The sequence below is a fragment of the Rissa tridactyla genome, chromosome 2 (assembly GCF_028500815.1).
Source record: "Rissa tridactyla isolate bRisTri1 chromosome 2, bRisTri1.patW.cur.20221130, whole genome shotgun sequence".
Lineage (NCBI taxonomy): Eukaryota > Metazoa > Chordata > Aves > Charadriiformes > Laridae > Rissa > Rissa tridactyla.
The window spans coordinates 133,434,818-133,452,690 of record NC_071467.1 but is presented as its reverse complement, the minus strand read 5'-3'; the positions used below and the strand labels follow the sequence as shown (position 1 = coordinate 133,452,690).

At 41.0% G+C, this 17,873-nt stretch overlaps 1 protein-coding gene across 1 annotated transcript in view; it reads left to right on the top strand.

Annotated features, from left to right (window-relative positions):
- Positions 1-274: 274 nt before the first annotated feature.
- The window catches only part of SP4 (Sp4 transcription factor), a 30,369-nt gene continuing 12,770 nt past the window's right edge, over positions 275-17,873 (top strand). Inside the window, exons 1-3 of the mRNA XM_054191118.1 lie at positions 275-741; positions 1,418-1,518; positions 2,002-3,556. Coding sequence (XP_054047093.1) covers positions 735-741; positions 1,418-1,518; positions 2,002-3,556 — 1,663 coding nt within the window. The 5' untranslated portion in view covers positions 275-734. The remainder of the gene's footprint in view (positions 742-1,417; positions 1,519-2,001; positions 3,557-17,873) is intronic.

Sequence of the window (17,873 nt, the reverse complement as noted above, 5' to 3'; positions counted from 1 at the left end):
GCCTTCCCGCGCGCTTGTCAGTTACGAGCGCTCGAGGCCGGCAGGCGCCACCCGGTTGGCCCCAGCGCCGGCCGCGGCCCCGCCTAGCCCCTCGTCCGATTGGCTGGTGGCCTCGTCAATCCCCATCCCCGAAGGCGCGAGACGGCTCCGGCTGGGCTCCGCCCCACGGCGGCCGGGCCCCGCCCAGCCCCGTCCTCCCCCCGCGCGCTCGTCGGGCCTCGGTTGCCACGCCCCCTCTGGCCCGGCCAGCAGACGAGGAGGAGGAGGAGGAGGAAGACGAGGGCTCTGGGCCTGCCCCGCTGCTTGCCGGGGCCGGGCTCGCCGGGCGTTCGTGTCCCGCCCCCGCCCCGCCTCCTCCTCCCCCCCTCCGCCTGCGGCGTGGTGGAGCCGGGCTGAGGCGGAGCGGGGCGGCCGGAGAGGCTGGCGGCTGGGCTCGGTTTCCTGCTCGGTGGGCGTCAGCCGGGCCCCGGCGGGCCCCGCCTCCCCCGGCCGCCCGGCCGGCCCCGCAGCCGTCAGTCAAGGCAGCGGGCTGAGGCCGGCGGCGGCGGCGGGCGGAGAGAGAGGCAGCTACGCCACAGCCCAGCGGCGGCCATTCGTGGAAAAATAGGCCGTCCCGCTCCTCCCAGCTCCGGCTGCGACCGGCCTTCTCCCCGCTACCCCCACCCCACCCTCCGCCTCCTCCTCCTCCTTCTCCTCCCCCCTAGAGCGGCGCCTCAGCGGGGCATTAATGCGGGATGAGCGGTATGTAACCCCCTCCCTCTCTCCCTCCTGTGCACACCCCTCCCTCCCTCCGCTCCTCCCTCCACCCTTCATCCCCCCTCTATCCCGCCCTCCCGGGTTCCCCCTTTTCTTCCCCGCTTCTCCCCCTTCTTACCCCGCGCTTCTCTTGCTGCCCCTCCACCCATTCGTGCTGCCTCCCCCTGTGCCCCCTTTCTTCTCTCCCTCCCATGCCTGCCCCTCCGACTTGCCTCCTCCGTACCTCCCTCCTCCATTCCCCCTTTCTTCGCTAACCCTCCCTCCTGTGCACATCCCTCCCTCCTTCATTCCTCTTTTCCTCCCTCTTTCCCTCCCATGCACAGCCCTCCTCCTGCCCCCTAAAGCATCGACGGCCACTCAGTGGCCGTCGATGCTTTAGGGGGCAGGAGGAGGAGGAGGGTTGTGGGTGGTTTTTTTCCTGCTGTCTCTGGGAGAGGAAACCAAACCTCCCCTTTCTGGGTGTTAACTCTCCAGCCCCCATGGGTTGGGTTTCAAACCACGTTTCTTAGGACTCGTTCTTTTGTAATAATGATTTGCGCTGTTGTTTTTATGAAGAGGTAAAGGCGACAAGCTGGGAACGAAAAAGGATATATGCTCGTAGGTTTTGTTGTTGTATAAATGAAGGTGAATAATTAACCTGTTACACTTGATATTTTTGCAGATCAAAAGAAGGAGGAAACTATGCCCACAGAGGGAGAGAAATCTCCCGAGGCAGAGAATAACAACAATAATAATAAAAAAGGGAAAACTGGAGGCTCACAGGTAAAGCACACACACACGAATAGGGAAGTGCCCAAACTATTAGCATTTAAAATGAAATGTTCAGCTTACAGCATTTCCTGCTCAAGGCATCTTTCTTTGGGTTGGATGAGGCGTAGTTGGTTGGGTGCAATATTTTTACTGCCTGGACATGTTTTTTTGATTGTATTTTGCAGTGATCAGCTGCAGTAGAAGCATTTTTTAAATTTTTTTTTATTTTAGGGGGAAAAGAAATACTGGATTGAGGATGCAGTTGATGTCCTGGCTGTCGCATATTCATCGATAATTGAGGGCTTTATGTTTACAGATTATATACAGAAATACATACTTCCTTTTTCAGAACCATATCATTGGTCTCTATGCAGAAGCCTTTTTTTTTTTTTTTTTTTTTTTTTTGCTTCCTGTGTAAACCTTAATGCTTGCTTCTGATGGTTCATACTCATGCTTGTCTCCTGAATCTGTTCTGTTTTCTCTCTCTCCGGATAGGATTCTCAGCCTTCACCTCTCGCTTTGCTAGCAGCCACTTGCAGCAAAATAGGAACTCCTGGTGAGAATCAAGGAACTGGACAGCAGCAGATTATTATAGATCCAAATCAAGGTTTGGTGCAGCTTCAGAATCAGCCACAGCAACTAGAATTGGTAACAACTCAGCTTGCTGGAAACGCTTGGCAGCTTGTTGCCGCTGCTCCTTCTGCTTCAAAAGAAAATAATGTTGCTCAACAAGGATCTTCCGTTGCCTCGAGTGCAGCAAGTCCCTCCAGCAGTAACAATGGAAGTGCATCTCCTTCAAAAACCAAATCGGGCAATTCTTCTGCAACAACCCCTGGACAATTCCAAGTCATTCAAGTACAAAATCCAAGTGGTAGTGTCCAATACCAAGTGATCCCACAGATTCAGACAACAGAAGGTCAACAGCTTCAAATCAATCCCTCTAATGCTACTGGTCTGCAAGACATACAGGGTCAAATTCAGCTTATTCCTGCAGGGAATAATCAAGCTATCCTCACAACTGCAAATAGGACAGCTTCGGGGAGCGTTCTTGCTCAAAACCTAGCGAATCAGACAGTTCCAGTCCAAATTAGGCCTGGTGTTTCCATACCACTGCAACTGCAAACTATTCCTGGTACTCAGGCGCAGGTTGTAACGACGTTACCTATAAACATTGGTGGGGTAACCCTAGCATTGCCTGTGATAAACAATGTGGCAGCTGGAGGAGGTTCGGGTCAAGTTGGCCAGTCTACTGAGAGTGGAGTTTCTAATGGAAATCAGCTAGCATCAACGCCCGTCACTTCTGCCTCTGTTACTACAATGCCAGAGTCTCCTTCCTCATCTTCCACCTCTACGACCACTGCCTCAACATCTCTAACGAGCAGTGACACGCTAGTAAGCTCTGCAGAAACAGGACAGTACACAAGCACAGCAGGCAGCAGTTCAGAGCAGACAACTGAGGAACCTCAAACCGCTACAGACACTGAAGCACAGAGCTCCAGTCAGCTTCAGTCCAATGGACTACAGAATGTCCAGGATCAGTCGAGTTCCCTTCAGCAGGTCCAAATCGTAGGTCAGCCTATTCTGCAGCAGATACAGATCCAGCAGCCTCAACAGCAGATTATTCAGGCCATTCCTCCACAGTCGTTTCAGCTCCAGTCAGGACAGACTATACAGACCATCCAGCAGCAGCCTTTGCAGAACGTTCAGCTGCAGGCAGTGAGTCCAACTCAGGTGCTCATCAGGGCTCCAACTTTAACACCATCAGGGCAGATCAGCTGGCAAACTGTACAGGTTCAGAATCTGCAAAGCCTTTCAAATCTTCAAGTTCAAAATGCTGGGTTACCCCAACAGCTAACCATTACCCCCGTGTCTTCAAGTGGTGGCACAACCATTGCCCAGATTGCACCAGTGGCTGTTGCTGGTACCCCCATCACCCTGAACGCTGCCCAGCTTGCTTCAGTACCTAATCTTCAAACAGTAAGTGTTGCCAACCTGGGTGCTGCAGGTGTTCAAGTTCAAGGAGTTCCTGTTACCATTACGAGTGTTGCGGGTGAGTGGTCTGACAAAGTTTTGGGGTTGTTTTGTTTTGCTTTGTTTTTGGTTTTTTTTTTTAAAAACTATTGCAAGAATACCAGACAGTTTTGAATTATACTTTTTTTTTCAGGATTTTCGGTAATAAATATTAAAACCTTAACTGTGAGGAAATACGTTATCACTAAAATTCAGATTTTAAAACAGCAGACGCTTCTCCTAAACATTGAGCTAATATTACCAGTTGCGTAAATTGAGATGGAACTGTTTCTATTTGATAACTATCCTTAAATGATCCTATTCTCCATCTTATTAAAGACTGGTAGGCTTTGGGAATGAACGTGAGACTTTACTGTCAGAGCTTTCATGTGTTTAAAAAAACAACAACAAAAAGCTTTTTCCAACGAGGTAGTATTCCTAATCTCTGCATGGGGGATGTAGGATGAGAAAGGTGACAGTGTGTGAACTGGCATGTCTTGTGTCATGGCATGCGTTTGTATGGAACTATTTGTTGTATTCTGCACTAGCTCCTAAAGTTGTTCCCTTAAAAGTTTGAGCTCTGCAAAGAGATTGAGTGGTATAAGGTATGCTTGTGCACAGCATAGTTCCTGTGACTTGTCCTTTTAAAAAAATAAAAACAACCGGTAATTGTACCTCGGTATTTGCTGATGAACTTTTGATACGTATTATGAAATGCCTGCTTGGTTATGCTGGTCTAATAGTTGGGAAAGGAGCTCTTGAAAGGCTCTAGGCTGAATAACAGAGTTTAGTTCTAAAATAAATTCTGTGCAAGGTCTCTGCAGCGTCTCAGTAGGGGAACTTTATATATAAAATTTGTAAACTCTTAACAATTCAGGTAAAACTTGATTTAGGGGTTCTCTCTGCCAGTTTGATAACTGCTTGCATAAGCTTGGTTTTATTTCGTATAGGTGAAAGTCTTCTGTTGTGGTAGTTACAATAAACTTTTTTCTTATCATAAACCGACAACAGATACAGTTTTTTAGTATAAGAAAGAAAAGTATATGGTAAGAAAAAACTCATGTTTAACTACTGTCCTGTCTGCATAAACAAATGTTAGTATCATATTGACTCTTAATCCTTTTTTTTTTTTTTTTTAATAATCATATGCTAAGATAAGAAATGTTTAACTAGAAAAAGGTTGTTCCCTTTAGTTTAAACACTTTAGAAGAGGCTAAACATAATTTGATAATAAGAAATTTGCCATTGGGAGAATTTCATCTGCTATGGTACTGTTCAGCACTTGATGGCATGAGCTGGGTTGGATGCACTAAACCTGGTTTACTTGCGGAGTGTTACAGATATGTTAATCTGGGTAATCGGAATTAAAATCTTGACCTTGCGTTTAGCTGTAATGGTTCAAAAAGAAGTTTCAGTCAGCTGGAGCTGACCAGCTGCTACAATATCTTGCAGTCCAATTTGCCTTGGAAAAATTTTTCTTGTTAAGAAGGTGGTGATTGACTAGTGTTGTTAGAAGTTCCTACTTTGGTAGGGGATTCTTCATAGCAAGCCTGCTTGGGAACAGCTTAGATTTGGGGGTACAGGAAGAACCTTTCTGTATGCAGGTTTTTGCTGTTTACTAATGGTGTACAACTGTTTAGTATGCCCTAATAGGTATTAGAACAAGAGATTCTGAATGTCATCTTACTTAGTTATCTTGACTGCACCTCTGCTCACATGTCATATCTTTTGGAAAATAAAGAGATTGAAATTTGTAATTGAGGGTGAAAGAAAGGGAATGAGTCACAAGTATGGTCGTGGAGAAGCCAAGCCTTTGTCATACAGGGTTCATACATTAATTGAATTTAAGCTTTGTGACCATTGAATTCCCCTCCACGTTTTTTGGGGGTTTTTTTGTTTTGTTTTGTTTTGTTTTTTTTTTTTTCTTTTTTTAATCCAGGTAGGCCTTATGGCTGTTTCCGTAGCACTTACAATTTTGTGCTAGCAGCAGTGAATCCTCCCACCTTTTCTCCATTCCTTCGCACGTAAAATACTATTCCTGTTTCCCAAGGCTTGAGGTTATGGAGAAGAACGAACTTTGAGAATGTGAGAGATTAGTTTCACTTTTTCCTCTTATTTGTCTCTACTTCTCTTCTGTGAAACTTCCTGATGCTACACTTTGGGAATGGGAGACATGGTAGCATGGAAAGGAGGGTGAAGAATGTCATGTGCAGTCCTTAATGCTATATTAAGTATTCAAGGAAAGAATGGTTATGAAATAGAAAATTACAAACACGTTGAAATCTAAACTTTGCTTGCCACTATAAGGAGTAGCCTGTCTTGATCAGAGGTATTAACTTCCTCAGAATTGCTGGGTTTTATTTGAAATGTTTTTTTGCTGTTATTGTTACAGGAAACCTTTTAAAAAAAACAAAACCAAACTGCTCAGTTACCTCAACATCTGCAGACTGGTATTTCCATTGTTTTTCTGCAGTACCTAAGACTGTCGGTGTGAACTCTTTTGTATATTAATTGAATTCTCCAAAAGTGGATAAATTGCTACAAATAAGCAGTAGAAGCAGGTGTTAGAAATAAGCCATGGAGGATGTCCAGAAAGTGTCAGGGAAAAGACTGAGTGAAGGACTTATCCCATGCATTGATTCAGAAGCTCTAACTTTGTTAGAAAAATAAAGTTACTTTGTCCTTCAAGGAAACCCAACTGATCAAGCCAGCTGAGTTTCAGGAAAAAAAAAATCACGATAAGTATTTGTCTGAAATAACTGTTTATTTGTGTTGTATTTCTGTCCTATGAACATTGGTTTTCCTAGTTATTTCTACAATGGGGTAATTTAGGTACCTTCTTCCTAGTTTTTCAGTAATAAATGAAATAGTAAAGCAACAGAACTCTAAATATTTAATTGCAAATAAAAATTCTCAGCTTAAAATTGTTAGGAAATGCTAAGCTATAGAACTCTTTTAGGAAAGTCTCTTTTTTTTGGTCAAATGGATTCTAAATTCCAAAAGAGACAAATTTCACATTGGAAAGAAAAATATTAAAATCGTCAAGTATGCTTTGGTCTGCTTTTTATAATCTGTGTTACTCAAAGTCTCTGGTCCCAAGCTGTGTAGGCTCTATTGTAAGCCAAGCAAGAAGAGTAAGTGTCTTTGGGTTTTCTTTTGTTTTGTTGTGTTTTTCAGTTAAAAGTTCAAACCTTGCTCTTGATAAGTATCACACTTTGGGTTGTATATTGTGTGTGGTCAAAAAGCAGGGTAAAGCAGAGAAGTTCTCACATCGTTTCACTTTCTGGCCTGAGGAAGAACTCTTTCAATATCAATGATATAGGGGAAAATTACTTTTTTTACTGTGAGAGTGACCAAGCACTGGCACAGATTACTGAGGGAGGTTGTGGACTCTCCATCTTTGGAGATATTGAAAAACTGTCTGGACGTGGTCCTGGACAATCTTCTCTAGGTGACCTTGGTTGAGCAGGGTGGTTGGACCAGATGACCTCCAGAGGGTCCCTTCCAGTCTATACCACTTTGTACGTCTTCTCAGCAAAATTTCACAGAATCACAAAGCGTAGTCAAAGGAGTAATTAAATGTACAGAAAAAAGCTGGATGAGAAGATAGAAACGAAGTATCTGAGCTTTAAAGACAGATCTTTAAACAATTATTTTAATTAAGAGCTAATCAAACAACAGATGACATAAAAGCAACTGTGTTTACTTGAACACGCGAGGATCTACAAATACCTGCCTTGCTGTGAGATCAGAACCTGTCATGGACTTTAAACAAGCTCGTTCTGTAAACTGCATTTCTTCCGTGCTGTGTGAATTGTTTTATACATGATTCCCTGTGGAATGGGATAGCCTTAATGTTAACAGGCGGTGACTTCGTGAATGTAGCCCCTGTGAGCTTGGGGACAACCAGGTACTGCACAGTTCCCTTGCGTTTTTTTCAAGGCTTCTGCTGTGACAGCTGCAGATGCAAGTTTAAAGGATTCTTGTCCCGTCCCCCTGCCCCACCATCCCCTTCTTAAAATAAGGTATCACTTGCCTTTTTAAAGCTTATTTTCCAGCCCTTTCATTTGTCCAGATGTGTTAATTGACAACATAAATGACTATGTGGGAAAAACTTGTTTTAGTACTAGATGGTGCTAAGAAAAATATATCATTCATAAAACCATTTCCTTTTGCTGGGCTAAGTTTCTTTGTCCCTCAACACATTGGGCTTGGAGTATACAAGTTTTAGGAATAGCACAGAATGTGAACATTTGTGTATGCTGAAGAATATGGGGTGAGATAAAACAGACCAGTTAAACTGTAATGCTGAGTATTAATAGCTTCCCGGTAAAAGTTTTATGTTCTGCCTGTAGGATTTCTATCACTGGAGCCCTCAGAAGAGGTTGCAAGCTTTTTCTGAACTTGTTCATTGTTTTTGCTGATAGTGGGAATCTATCGGTGGTGGAGATGGTGTCTTTTCAGAATAATTACCTGTTTCTTACGCAGAAAACAAAAAGTAATAGATCCTACTTTAATTGTACATCTCAAAGTAATTTTGTTACATCATGATGCAAGCGTTTGTCCCATACAAAAGTGTACAAGAGGCTTTTGTTTTAAAAATAGTGAAAAATATTAGTTATATTTATGTATACTTAGTCCAGACTTTGTTAGTTGTTCTAGGCAAAAATCACCAGATTCCATCACCTTGCAACTCAAGTTCAAGCCATTTTGTTTAAGATGAGTGGTGACGTGGCCTGAATTAATGGGGAATTTGGAATTCATTCTCGAAAATAACCTGGAGGAATGACTTCTGTTCAGTGGAACAGTCCGTTGCCTGGCAATACTGGAACTGGAGAGTTTTAAGTCTTTTGTAGGGATGTGCTGTGGACTCTAAAACATTTATTAATGACAATGAAGTCTAATACCAAGCGTTCTTATTGGGGCACTTCAAAAACATAATGAACCTTTCCCTTTTGTTTCATACTTTGTAGTAATATGAGTTACTAAGACATTTTTCTCCTTGACCACTACTTTTCATTGCACTGCTATTGGTAGTTATGCAGTCTGTCAATACCTCCAGGTCTCCTACGATCTTGTGCCTTTTCTCATTTGTCTGCATCCAACTTCATCCTGTCTTCAAGGCTTTCTCTTCCCTTTCCTTCTTTAATAACTCTTCTTGTGTAACAGTCACTAGTTTTATGACTTGCTGTTCAAAGACTGAAGACATTGTTTAGGTATTACTGTCATTCTGGTTCAAACTTTGCAGGGGAGTTTGAAACATTCTACCAAATTCTTTAAACAGGAGTAAAATGATACACAAGATTTAATGCATGTAACTCCACAACAGTGACTGGAAAAAGGAAAACATGACACCCATTTTTAAAAAGGGTAAAAAGGAGGACCTGGGAACTACCAACCAGTCAGCCCCACCTCTGTGCCTGGTAAGATCATGGAACAAATCCTCCCAGAAGCTATGTCAAGGCATATTGTTGACAGAGGTGATTAGAGAGCGCCCACATGGCTTCACAAGGGTAAATCGTGCCTGACTAATGTGGCAGCCTTCTACGATCAAGTGACTGTGGTGGTAGGTAAGGGAAGAGCAGCTGATATCATCTACTGTGACTTTGACATGGTCCCATACAATAGCCTTGGAGAGATACGGGTTTTGTGGATGGACTATTAGATGGATAAGGAGCTGACTGTATGGCTACATTCAAAGAGTTGTTGTCAATGGCTCAATCTCCAAATGGAGATCAGTAATCAGTGGTGTCCCTTAGGGGTCTGTATTGGGACCAGTACTGTTCAATATCTTCATCAGTGAGACAGAGAGTGGGATTGAGTGCACCGTCAACAAGTTTGCAGACAACACTGAGCTGAGTGGTGCAGGTGATGTGCCTCAGGAACAGGATGCCATTTGGAGACACCTGGACAGACTTGAGAAGTGAGCCCGTGTGAACCTCATGAGCTTCAGCAAGGGCAAGTGCAAGGTCCTGCATTTGTGTTGGAGCAATCCCCAATATCACCCAGTACAGACTGGGTGATGAAGGGATTGAGAGCAGCCCTGTGGAGAAAGACTTGGGCATATTGGTAGATGAAAAGCTGGATGTAAGCCAGCAATGTGTGCTTGTAGCCTAGAAAACCAACCATATCCTGGGCTGCATAAAAAGCCGCAAAAAAAGAAGCGAGGCCAGCAGGTTGATGGGTGGGATTCTCTCCTTCTTGTCTGCTCTTGTGAGACCCCATCTGTAGTACTGCGTCCAGTTCTGGGGACCCCGGTGGAAGACAGACATAGACCTGTTGGAGAGGGTCCAGAGGAGAGCCATGAAAATGATCAGAGGGCTGGAACATGTCTCCTATGAAGAAAGGCTAACAGAATTGGGGTTGTTCAGACTTGTGAAGCTCTGGGGAGACTTTATTGCAGCCCTTCAATATACAAAGGGAGCGTCTAAGAAAGACTGAGAGATACTTTTTACCAAGGCTTCCCTTGGTAAAAAGGGGCAAGGGGCAGCAGTTTTGAACTGAAAAAGGGTGGGTTTAGATTGAATGTAAGGAAGAAATTCTTTACTGTGAGGGTGGTGAGGTTGCCCAGAGAAGTTGTGGATGCCTTATCCCTGGAAGTGTTCAAGGCCAGGGGGGATGGGGCTTTGTGCAACCTGATCAAGTGGGAGGTGTCCCTGCCCACAGCAGGGGGGTTGGAACTAGGTGATCTTTAAGGTCCTTTCCAGCTGTAACCGTTCTATGATTCTATGAATATGAGAGTCAAAGGTGTTTCTGACCCTGTCTGATGCTGACTGCAGGTGATGCATGCAAGAATAATCTGCTGAGATACTCTTTCCACCATTCAGTGATCTGCAGCTCAGATTTTCCTGTGCCAGAACTGGGAATTTTTATTTTTTATTGTTTATATTTAATAATCCTTTATGGATTTCTTTGCTTCAGTGAATTTGTCTTTTTTGAATCTGTAAATTTTTACATGTTCAATACTTGTCTGCAATAAATTGTCCAAATTGTTGTGTAAGACACAATTTTTATTTAATGTTCTCAAACTCCTGTATTAAGAAAAATTAAATTATCTGATTCACCTCTATACCACTCACAGTCTTCTATTATCTCTGTCACATATGCCAGTTATTAAGTGAGGGGAAGGTGTTTAATCAGAAGTGTAATATTCTAGGACTTCAGTTATTGTATGAAAGAAAGAGCATTTACATGAAAAGTAACTTGTGGGTCTCCTTGCTCATGTTAACGTAATAGTGAGTATGTGTAAAGCAGAACTCAGTGAGTTGTATCCTAAGCAAGGAGAGATGCCTGTAGGTGGTAACAAGGTGAAAAAAGTTTAAAATAGCCACAGTATCTACAAGCAAACTGGCAAATATAAATACCAAGGGTGGAAGTCGAAGGAGCTGAAGGATAGTGGTTGTGTGATCTTTTGAATAACATCCAGTGTTTCCCTGGATGTTCATTGGCAAACAAGCTGCTGCAAATACCTTGAAAGAAACAAGCTTCAAGCTATGGAATCTGCAGTAAAAAGATAAGTACAAAGAACTGAGCTATTTTCCAAGACCAGAAAAAATGCAGGAGTTTTTCTTAGTTTTTTTACTTCATAGTGTGTTACTTGGCACTCTGAGGGTGTAGTTGGGAGGAGTACAGAAATTTAGCATAGTTTTTCCAAAGTCATGAAAGGTCACCTGCAACTGTTCGCAGGTTGCCTTGAGCTGAGAATTGTTGCTGAACCACAGTGTTCTAAATATTGTAGCATTAGCATCCTTTTCAAATGCTTCAGAGCAATTATAGAAGCATTTACTTTTCTAATTACAAAATTGCTTTGGTTGTGGGATTTTCTTAAACTGAAATTCAAAATAGTGGCAGAAACAGTTTAACAACTGCTGGTGAAAACAAATGTTTGCCTTGATGATGGTAGCTTAAAAATAAAGTAACAATAAACTGTTCCTGAACTTCGTGCATAAGGAATGCATAATCTACCTGCTCAGCTAAATTGCTTGTGGAGAATAACCTGATAAAGGTGGCTTAGTAAAACAAGCCTTTTCTGCCTGACCTGTGAGTAGCAAGGCATGACTTCATCATTATTTCTAGATAAAGTGGGGAGGGGAGTAATTTCAAGTACCAGCTTTGCTCATAATTGTGAGGTGAAACACGTTTCTAATGAGTTGTTTCTATTCTATCAGCTGCAAGAATTAAATGTAAGTTCTTAAGTCTTCAAAGAAGAATGTTAGTAAAACTGTATTTCCCTGTTAGAGTACGTGGTCTTATAAAAATGTTTCATCAGTACAGATGCACTCTCTGAGAATATCGGGTTTTGACATCTGTGCTCTCATTCCTTATTGTCAGAAATTGGAGCATATAGACCAGAAAATGAGTTGGCTGAACTTTCTTGGTCAGAAAATGTCAAGCAAGCAAACTGAGTGATACTGCACATTTTCATCAGCCTGTTAGTATTATTTTATTTTTTTTAAGGGTGCTTAGATCCACACAAAGCCGACCTTCTTGTTCTTCCATTACCACCCAGGGCAGGCATGCGGTGAGAAGCATATTTAAAATCTGATTTCAATAGCTTCCCCAGTGTAACTTAACTTATAGAGTACTTAGCTTCATGTGATTTTGTTACTGGTAGACAAGACAAATCAATTCTTACTGTTAATATATTTAAAATGTTTCATGGCAATGGCGATTATTGAAAAATGTAACTATATGTGGAATGGGATGTCATGTTCTAAAGGAAATGTTAATTTCAAGTGTAAACATTTTTATTATTGAAAAACAGCTACATTTTTCAAAGATCAGTAATTTTTAATGGATAACTTAGTTAATAGAAGTTGGTTTATTCATATGCTGTAGCATAGTAGCTTTGGAAGTAGTCAGGACTGCATAATGAAATACAGTTTTTTATAGGGAATATTTTGCTCTTGTCATGACACTTTCACCAAGACAATAGCTCTGGATATCTGCGGTCTCTTGAGAAATGTAGCATCAGCACACGCTTAGGTTAGTTTGGGCAATAGTTCTATGGATTTCAATATGCATCCGTTCTTAAGAATGGAGTTTCGAGTGATGTTTTGTACTACTGACGGTGGCTAAAAGTCATATACCTTAATCAGCTGATTATTGGTAAACCATGTTATCCCAACATGCATAATTAGTCTTAATAGATTGGCAGTCTAGTATCATTTTGTTGTAAAGAGAAAATGAACAGTTAATATCCTTCTGCCAAAACAAACTTGGGATACATGCTAGGTACAAGTCTGACTTTTCTTAATTATAGACTACTTTCAAGTGATGATGTGACCGCTTTTACCTTGAGCAAAATACTGAAGTCTAAGAAATATGGGCCTTGGTTGTCTTGTTTCTTTGGTCATCAAGAAGTAACTCTGACTAAACCATCAAGGTCTTCAGTTGTTCTGAACCAAAAAGGAAGATTAAGCATACTGTTTTATAGGGATAACAATGTTACAGAAGGAGCTGGCAGAACTTCCAGGGGTTTGGATCCTGGAGATATGCATGGCCCTTCTGTGATTCTATAATATGTAGATCTGTTGGTCTGTGCCTGATGAAGGCTGTAACAAAGTTACAGTTTTTACATTTTTGATAAACGGATTAGTCTTTGTATTGGTTAACCTACCTACCCATAGGCTGTTATAAAACCAAGGCTTGTCTCATGTTTAGTCTTACTGTAAAAGGTCTTTAAAAATGTTTTATGAATCTTGTTTTTCCCATTAATAACTTTTAATCACCGTGCCAGTGTGTTTTTTTTTGTTCTGAATAAATTATCAACTGCTATACAATTTAACCTAGTTTTAAAATCAGCTATTTTCTTTTATGTTGAGAACATTTTGAATGTATGTATCTGTTAACTAATCCCTCCTGTGCATAGACTCGTGTTTATTTTTATCTTGATTAATGTAAAGATAGCATTTCATATTGCCAAAAAGTTTACTTCAAGAACATTTGTGAACCTTCTAGTGAGGTGTAAAATATGTAAGCTAGCTAAACTGTAATAGAAAAACGCCACAAAACCCAACAAAAAATCCCCCACTCCTCCCCCCAAAAAAGCAAACAGGGTACTGGAAACTTACCTTGCACTTTTTTAATGTCAGCCTCATTTGGTCCTTTCAAGATTAGGCTATTACTATTTCCATGGTAGTATGCAGAAATGGAACTGAGATGGTGAAAAACAGGCTTTCTGAGACTACTATTTTATTTTCCATATGGTAGAAGTGTGTAAGGTAGGTGTTTAATTATATATTTTTTTTATTGTTACAGTTTGTCAGGTATTGAGCTCCTCTAGTCAAACCGTAGAGACTAACAGTCAACAAGTTTTTTTTCTAGTCCCATACCCAATACAGATTTAAGGGGAAGAGTTGGAAAAAAGAACTGGTCCAAGTTCTGTTGGGGCTGTAAGCTGTAGAATGACCTGACAGTTTGGGTGGGGTGATGGGGTAGACGGAGATGTTCAGTAAAAGTAAACTTAAAAACCTACATTTCTTAGATCTATTAGTAGTTTCCATGTAGTGCATCTGACATTTGGTAGCACAGTTGGTGCTTGGGTTTTCAGTTATCTGTTTACTCTAAGGTTCAGTACGCAGGGAATTACTTGTGTGAGGAAGTATTCCTGAACACTCATTCTAAATACACTTTTCTTTTTGACTGCTTTTTCAATGATGATGAAAATCAGGGATTTTTGTTATACTACTGCCTTAGCAGTAGTATAGCAGGTTATTTTTCCTCATTCCAACTCCTTCTTTAGAATACCTAATAAATTGACTGTATTTTCTTTCCATTTAAAGCCACAGCATCCAGAACAACCAGAGACATTGCTTTGTTTTGACTGAAACCTCTACTTGGTTGTGCAAGACTAAATTTTGTGAAACTGTAACTCAGTGGTTAATTTTCATAGAATTATAGAATGGTTAGAGTTGGAGGGCACCTTAAGATCATCTAGTTCCAGCCCCCCTGCCGTGGGCAGGGACACCTCTCACTAGACCAGGTTGCTCAAAGATGGGGCATCCACAGCTTCTCTGGGCAACCTGTTCCAGTGCCTCATCACCCTCACAGTAAAGAATTTCTTCCTAATATCTAATCTAAATCTACCCTTTTTCAGTTTAAAAACATTACCCCTTATCCTATCGCTACACTCCCTGATAAACAGTCCCTCCCCATCTTTCCTGTAGGCCCCCTTCAGATACTTTTCTGTATCTGAAGGCTGCTATAAGGTCTCCCCAGACCCTTCTCTACCCCCCGGACCCAACTCTCTCAGCCTGTCTTCACAGGGGAGGTGCTCCAGCCGCCTGATCATCTTTGTGGCCCTCCTCTGGACTTGCTGCAAGAGGTCCATGCCCTTCTTATGCTGGGGACTCCAAAGCTGGACACAGTACTGCAGGTGGGGTCTCACCAGAGCAGAGTCAAGGGGCAGAATCACCTCCCTCAACCTGCTGGCCACGCTGCTTTTGATGCAGTCCAGGATACGGTTGGCTTTCTGGGCTGCGAGCACACATTGCTTTTTTATGTTGTTTCTGTATAGGTGTTGTATATTCTGTGTTGTATTTGTGGTAGCTCTTTCCTATGTTTAATAAAGTAATAAAAAAAAACCCCAACAACTGGCTTTCCATTTAAGGAAAGATACTACCAGCAGGGAAGACTTATTTTCTGTCTCAAAGTACTGAAGTGACTTCAGGTTGTCCTAAAACACCTGGGGTAAAGCCTTACATTTTTGAAAAGTCATTGAAGTACCTTCATGAAACTTCTTGGCCGTTTTGTGTTGCCAATAAGATTCTTGCACAAAGGAAAAAGGCTTTATTTTTTTTTAAGGTGTTTAAAACCCTTAAACTTATTTTTTACTGCATTAAATCTTGCACTTTTAAGTGATATTTTTCACAGAAGTTAAGCTTAATTATGATGCTGTTCAGTAATTTTTTGAACACACTGAACCATTAGACATAGGAAGCTTTTGGAGGAAAGTATAGCAAGTTCTTAAAATTTTTGTAAAAGTTGGCAACAGGCAAAAGATCAACAGATAGAAACTTGCTACAATGTCCCTGTAGGAGGTAGAAGACACAGATGTCCCTTTTTTTGGAAAAAAATTATCTTGGAATAAACTATTGACGCTTTTTTTTTTTTTAATTTTAAAATCTTGGTGAATCTTATTCAAAGTAAATTATCTGTATGTCATTGTGGAAGAAGAATGTTAGAGTAAAGAATGTTTGCAAGGTGACTGCAGTTGGGATATGCAGAGGAAGGAGAAATGAGAAACCTCTTTTCCCCCTTTGCTTTGCATCAGTAAGTTGTTGAATGAGTGAGCTGCTGCGTCAGCTCCAATGCTTGCAGAGCTTTGGAACTCTACAGGCTGTCATTAACTTTACTTGTCTGTCCTGTAGTAATATACATTGAATTATGTATGTCATTGCAAACTTCTCTTTCATTTTTGGAATATGCAGTTGAACAAATTTTCTGTTTTGCAACATTAGCCACGCTGGCTCTAGGTATGTTTTGCAAAGCGTTCCTCAGATTTTGTAGTAATGTGCACGCTACTGAGATACCTCTACGTGATTAATGCTGTCATCTTTCTGACTGCTGAATGCTGGTTGCACAACAGCAACAGGAAATCCATACAAATTGTTCTGGGGAACTAAGTACCAGAAACCAGAAGTGTCCTTGCCTCAGTCTTAAATTTCTCTTCCTTCCAAGGTCCATTTTCTAAACATTGACTCCCATGATTTCTCTGGATCATTAAAGTTAAGTCTCTTTCTTCCCTTTCTGCCCTGTTTGTCTCAAAGAGTAGTTTTCCATGCTTGCTGCTTCAGGTGAACTAGACCAGTGTGATAGCAATGCAGGTGCAATGTGTAGTAAAAGGAAACTTGTTCTGACTTACGGTGGATGGCCAAGCCTAATAACCATGATCTTCAGTGGCCAATCACTCCGTAGGAAAGTACTTCCTAGGTACCATGCATTAGCTTTCTTTAATCATGCAGGTGGTGTTATGGGAGTTATTTTGCAAATTAGCTTTGAAGCCTAAAATTGATTGAGAGGTGTATATATATATTATTTGGATTCATAGTGATTACTTAAAATTGTTGAGTTTTCTTGCATGAGTGTGTTATAGACTCATGTATACAGGAAAGTGTATATGAGTTGTAACTGCTAAGATGCAGTTTTACTACAAAGTTCAAAAGCTAAGTGATGCTGAAGAACAAAGGATGTGCAATCCTTTATCTTGATAATTCTGGATCTTGTGATAGTAAGTAATGCATTTACTTAACTGCTTAAATGGGAAAGATTAGTGACTAAAATAATGCGGGTTCTTCTGTTTGAGGAGCTTTAAAAATTTCTATAATGTTCTCCTTAATTACATTCAGTGATATATGCAATATTGCAGTGAGTGAAAGTCTTGTTGCACTTGATTTGCAAAATAAATATTGTATCAGGTTGCCTTGTTGTTTGCATGTTGTCCTGTGGTCAAATAAATAGTTACTATCCAAAAGAAAGAGAGAACTTAGACCTGAGAGAAAATGGAATGCAATGGAGTAGTTTGTATCAGTGTTATTTTATACACTAGCATTTTGTTGTAACTTAACATTGTAACCTGAGAGAATGTACAATAAAGTTCAGTCATAAACAAGTTCAACGATTATTTTGTTAGTCAAGAATGTTTCACGCTTCTAGGAAAATAATATTAAAGAAGTCATAGGAACTTAACAAAAACTTTTTATCTTCTAAGAGCCGGTGTAAATGTGTGGTGACTGCTTTGAGAACTTGTATATAATACACACACAGATGAACTGAAGTGTGACTCTCTTCCCTCATGTAATGGTTTGTTTAGATCTCTTTCTGACATCTGTGTTGAAACATGAGATCTCTTGTTAACTGAAAGGTTTGATTATGAATGGTGAAGTGTAGTGATATCAGGTCTTGCGGTTTGGTGTGTGTCAGGAAGAAGTAATGTCAAGTGATCTCATGATTGTAGCAGAATTTCTGGGAGGCTCTAAATGGTATTTTAATGCCATTAGTAAGAAGTCATATGGATTATTTTAATAGGTCTTTTTTCTCCATCTAGAAGGTGTCAAGAGATCATTCTTTTCCTGTATGGATAACATTATCTCAGCCACCTGTTTTCAGAATAAGCAGCGTTTCTTTCAAACTAAAAGCTAATTTGTATCTAGATCCTCTCTATTGAAAAATCCTCAATTTTATAAACTTTCAGAAGGTGCCCCAGTTTAATATTGTAGGCTGCTGACAAGCTTGTATCAACGGTTAAGTTTTCTCAGTATCTTTTCTTCAGTAAACTTAATTGAAGAAATAATGAAATAACTTTGTCTTCCCGTAATAAGTATAAATGATGTAAAAGTTGAAGCCCTTAGTGATCC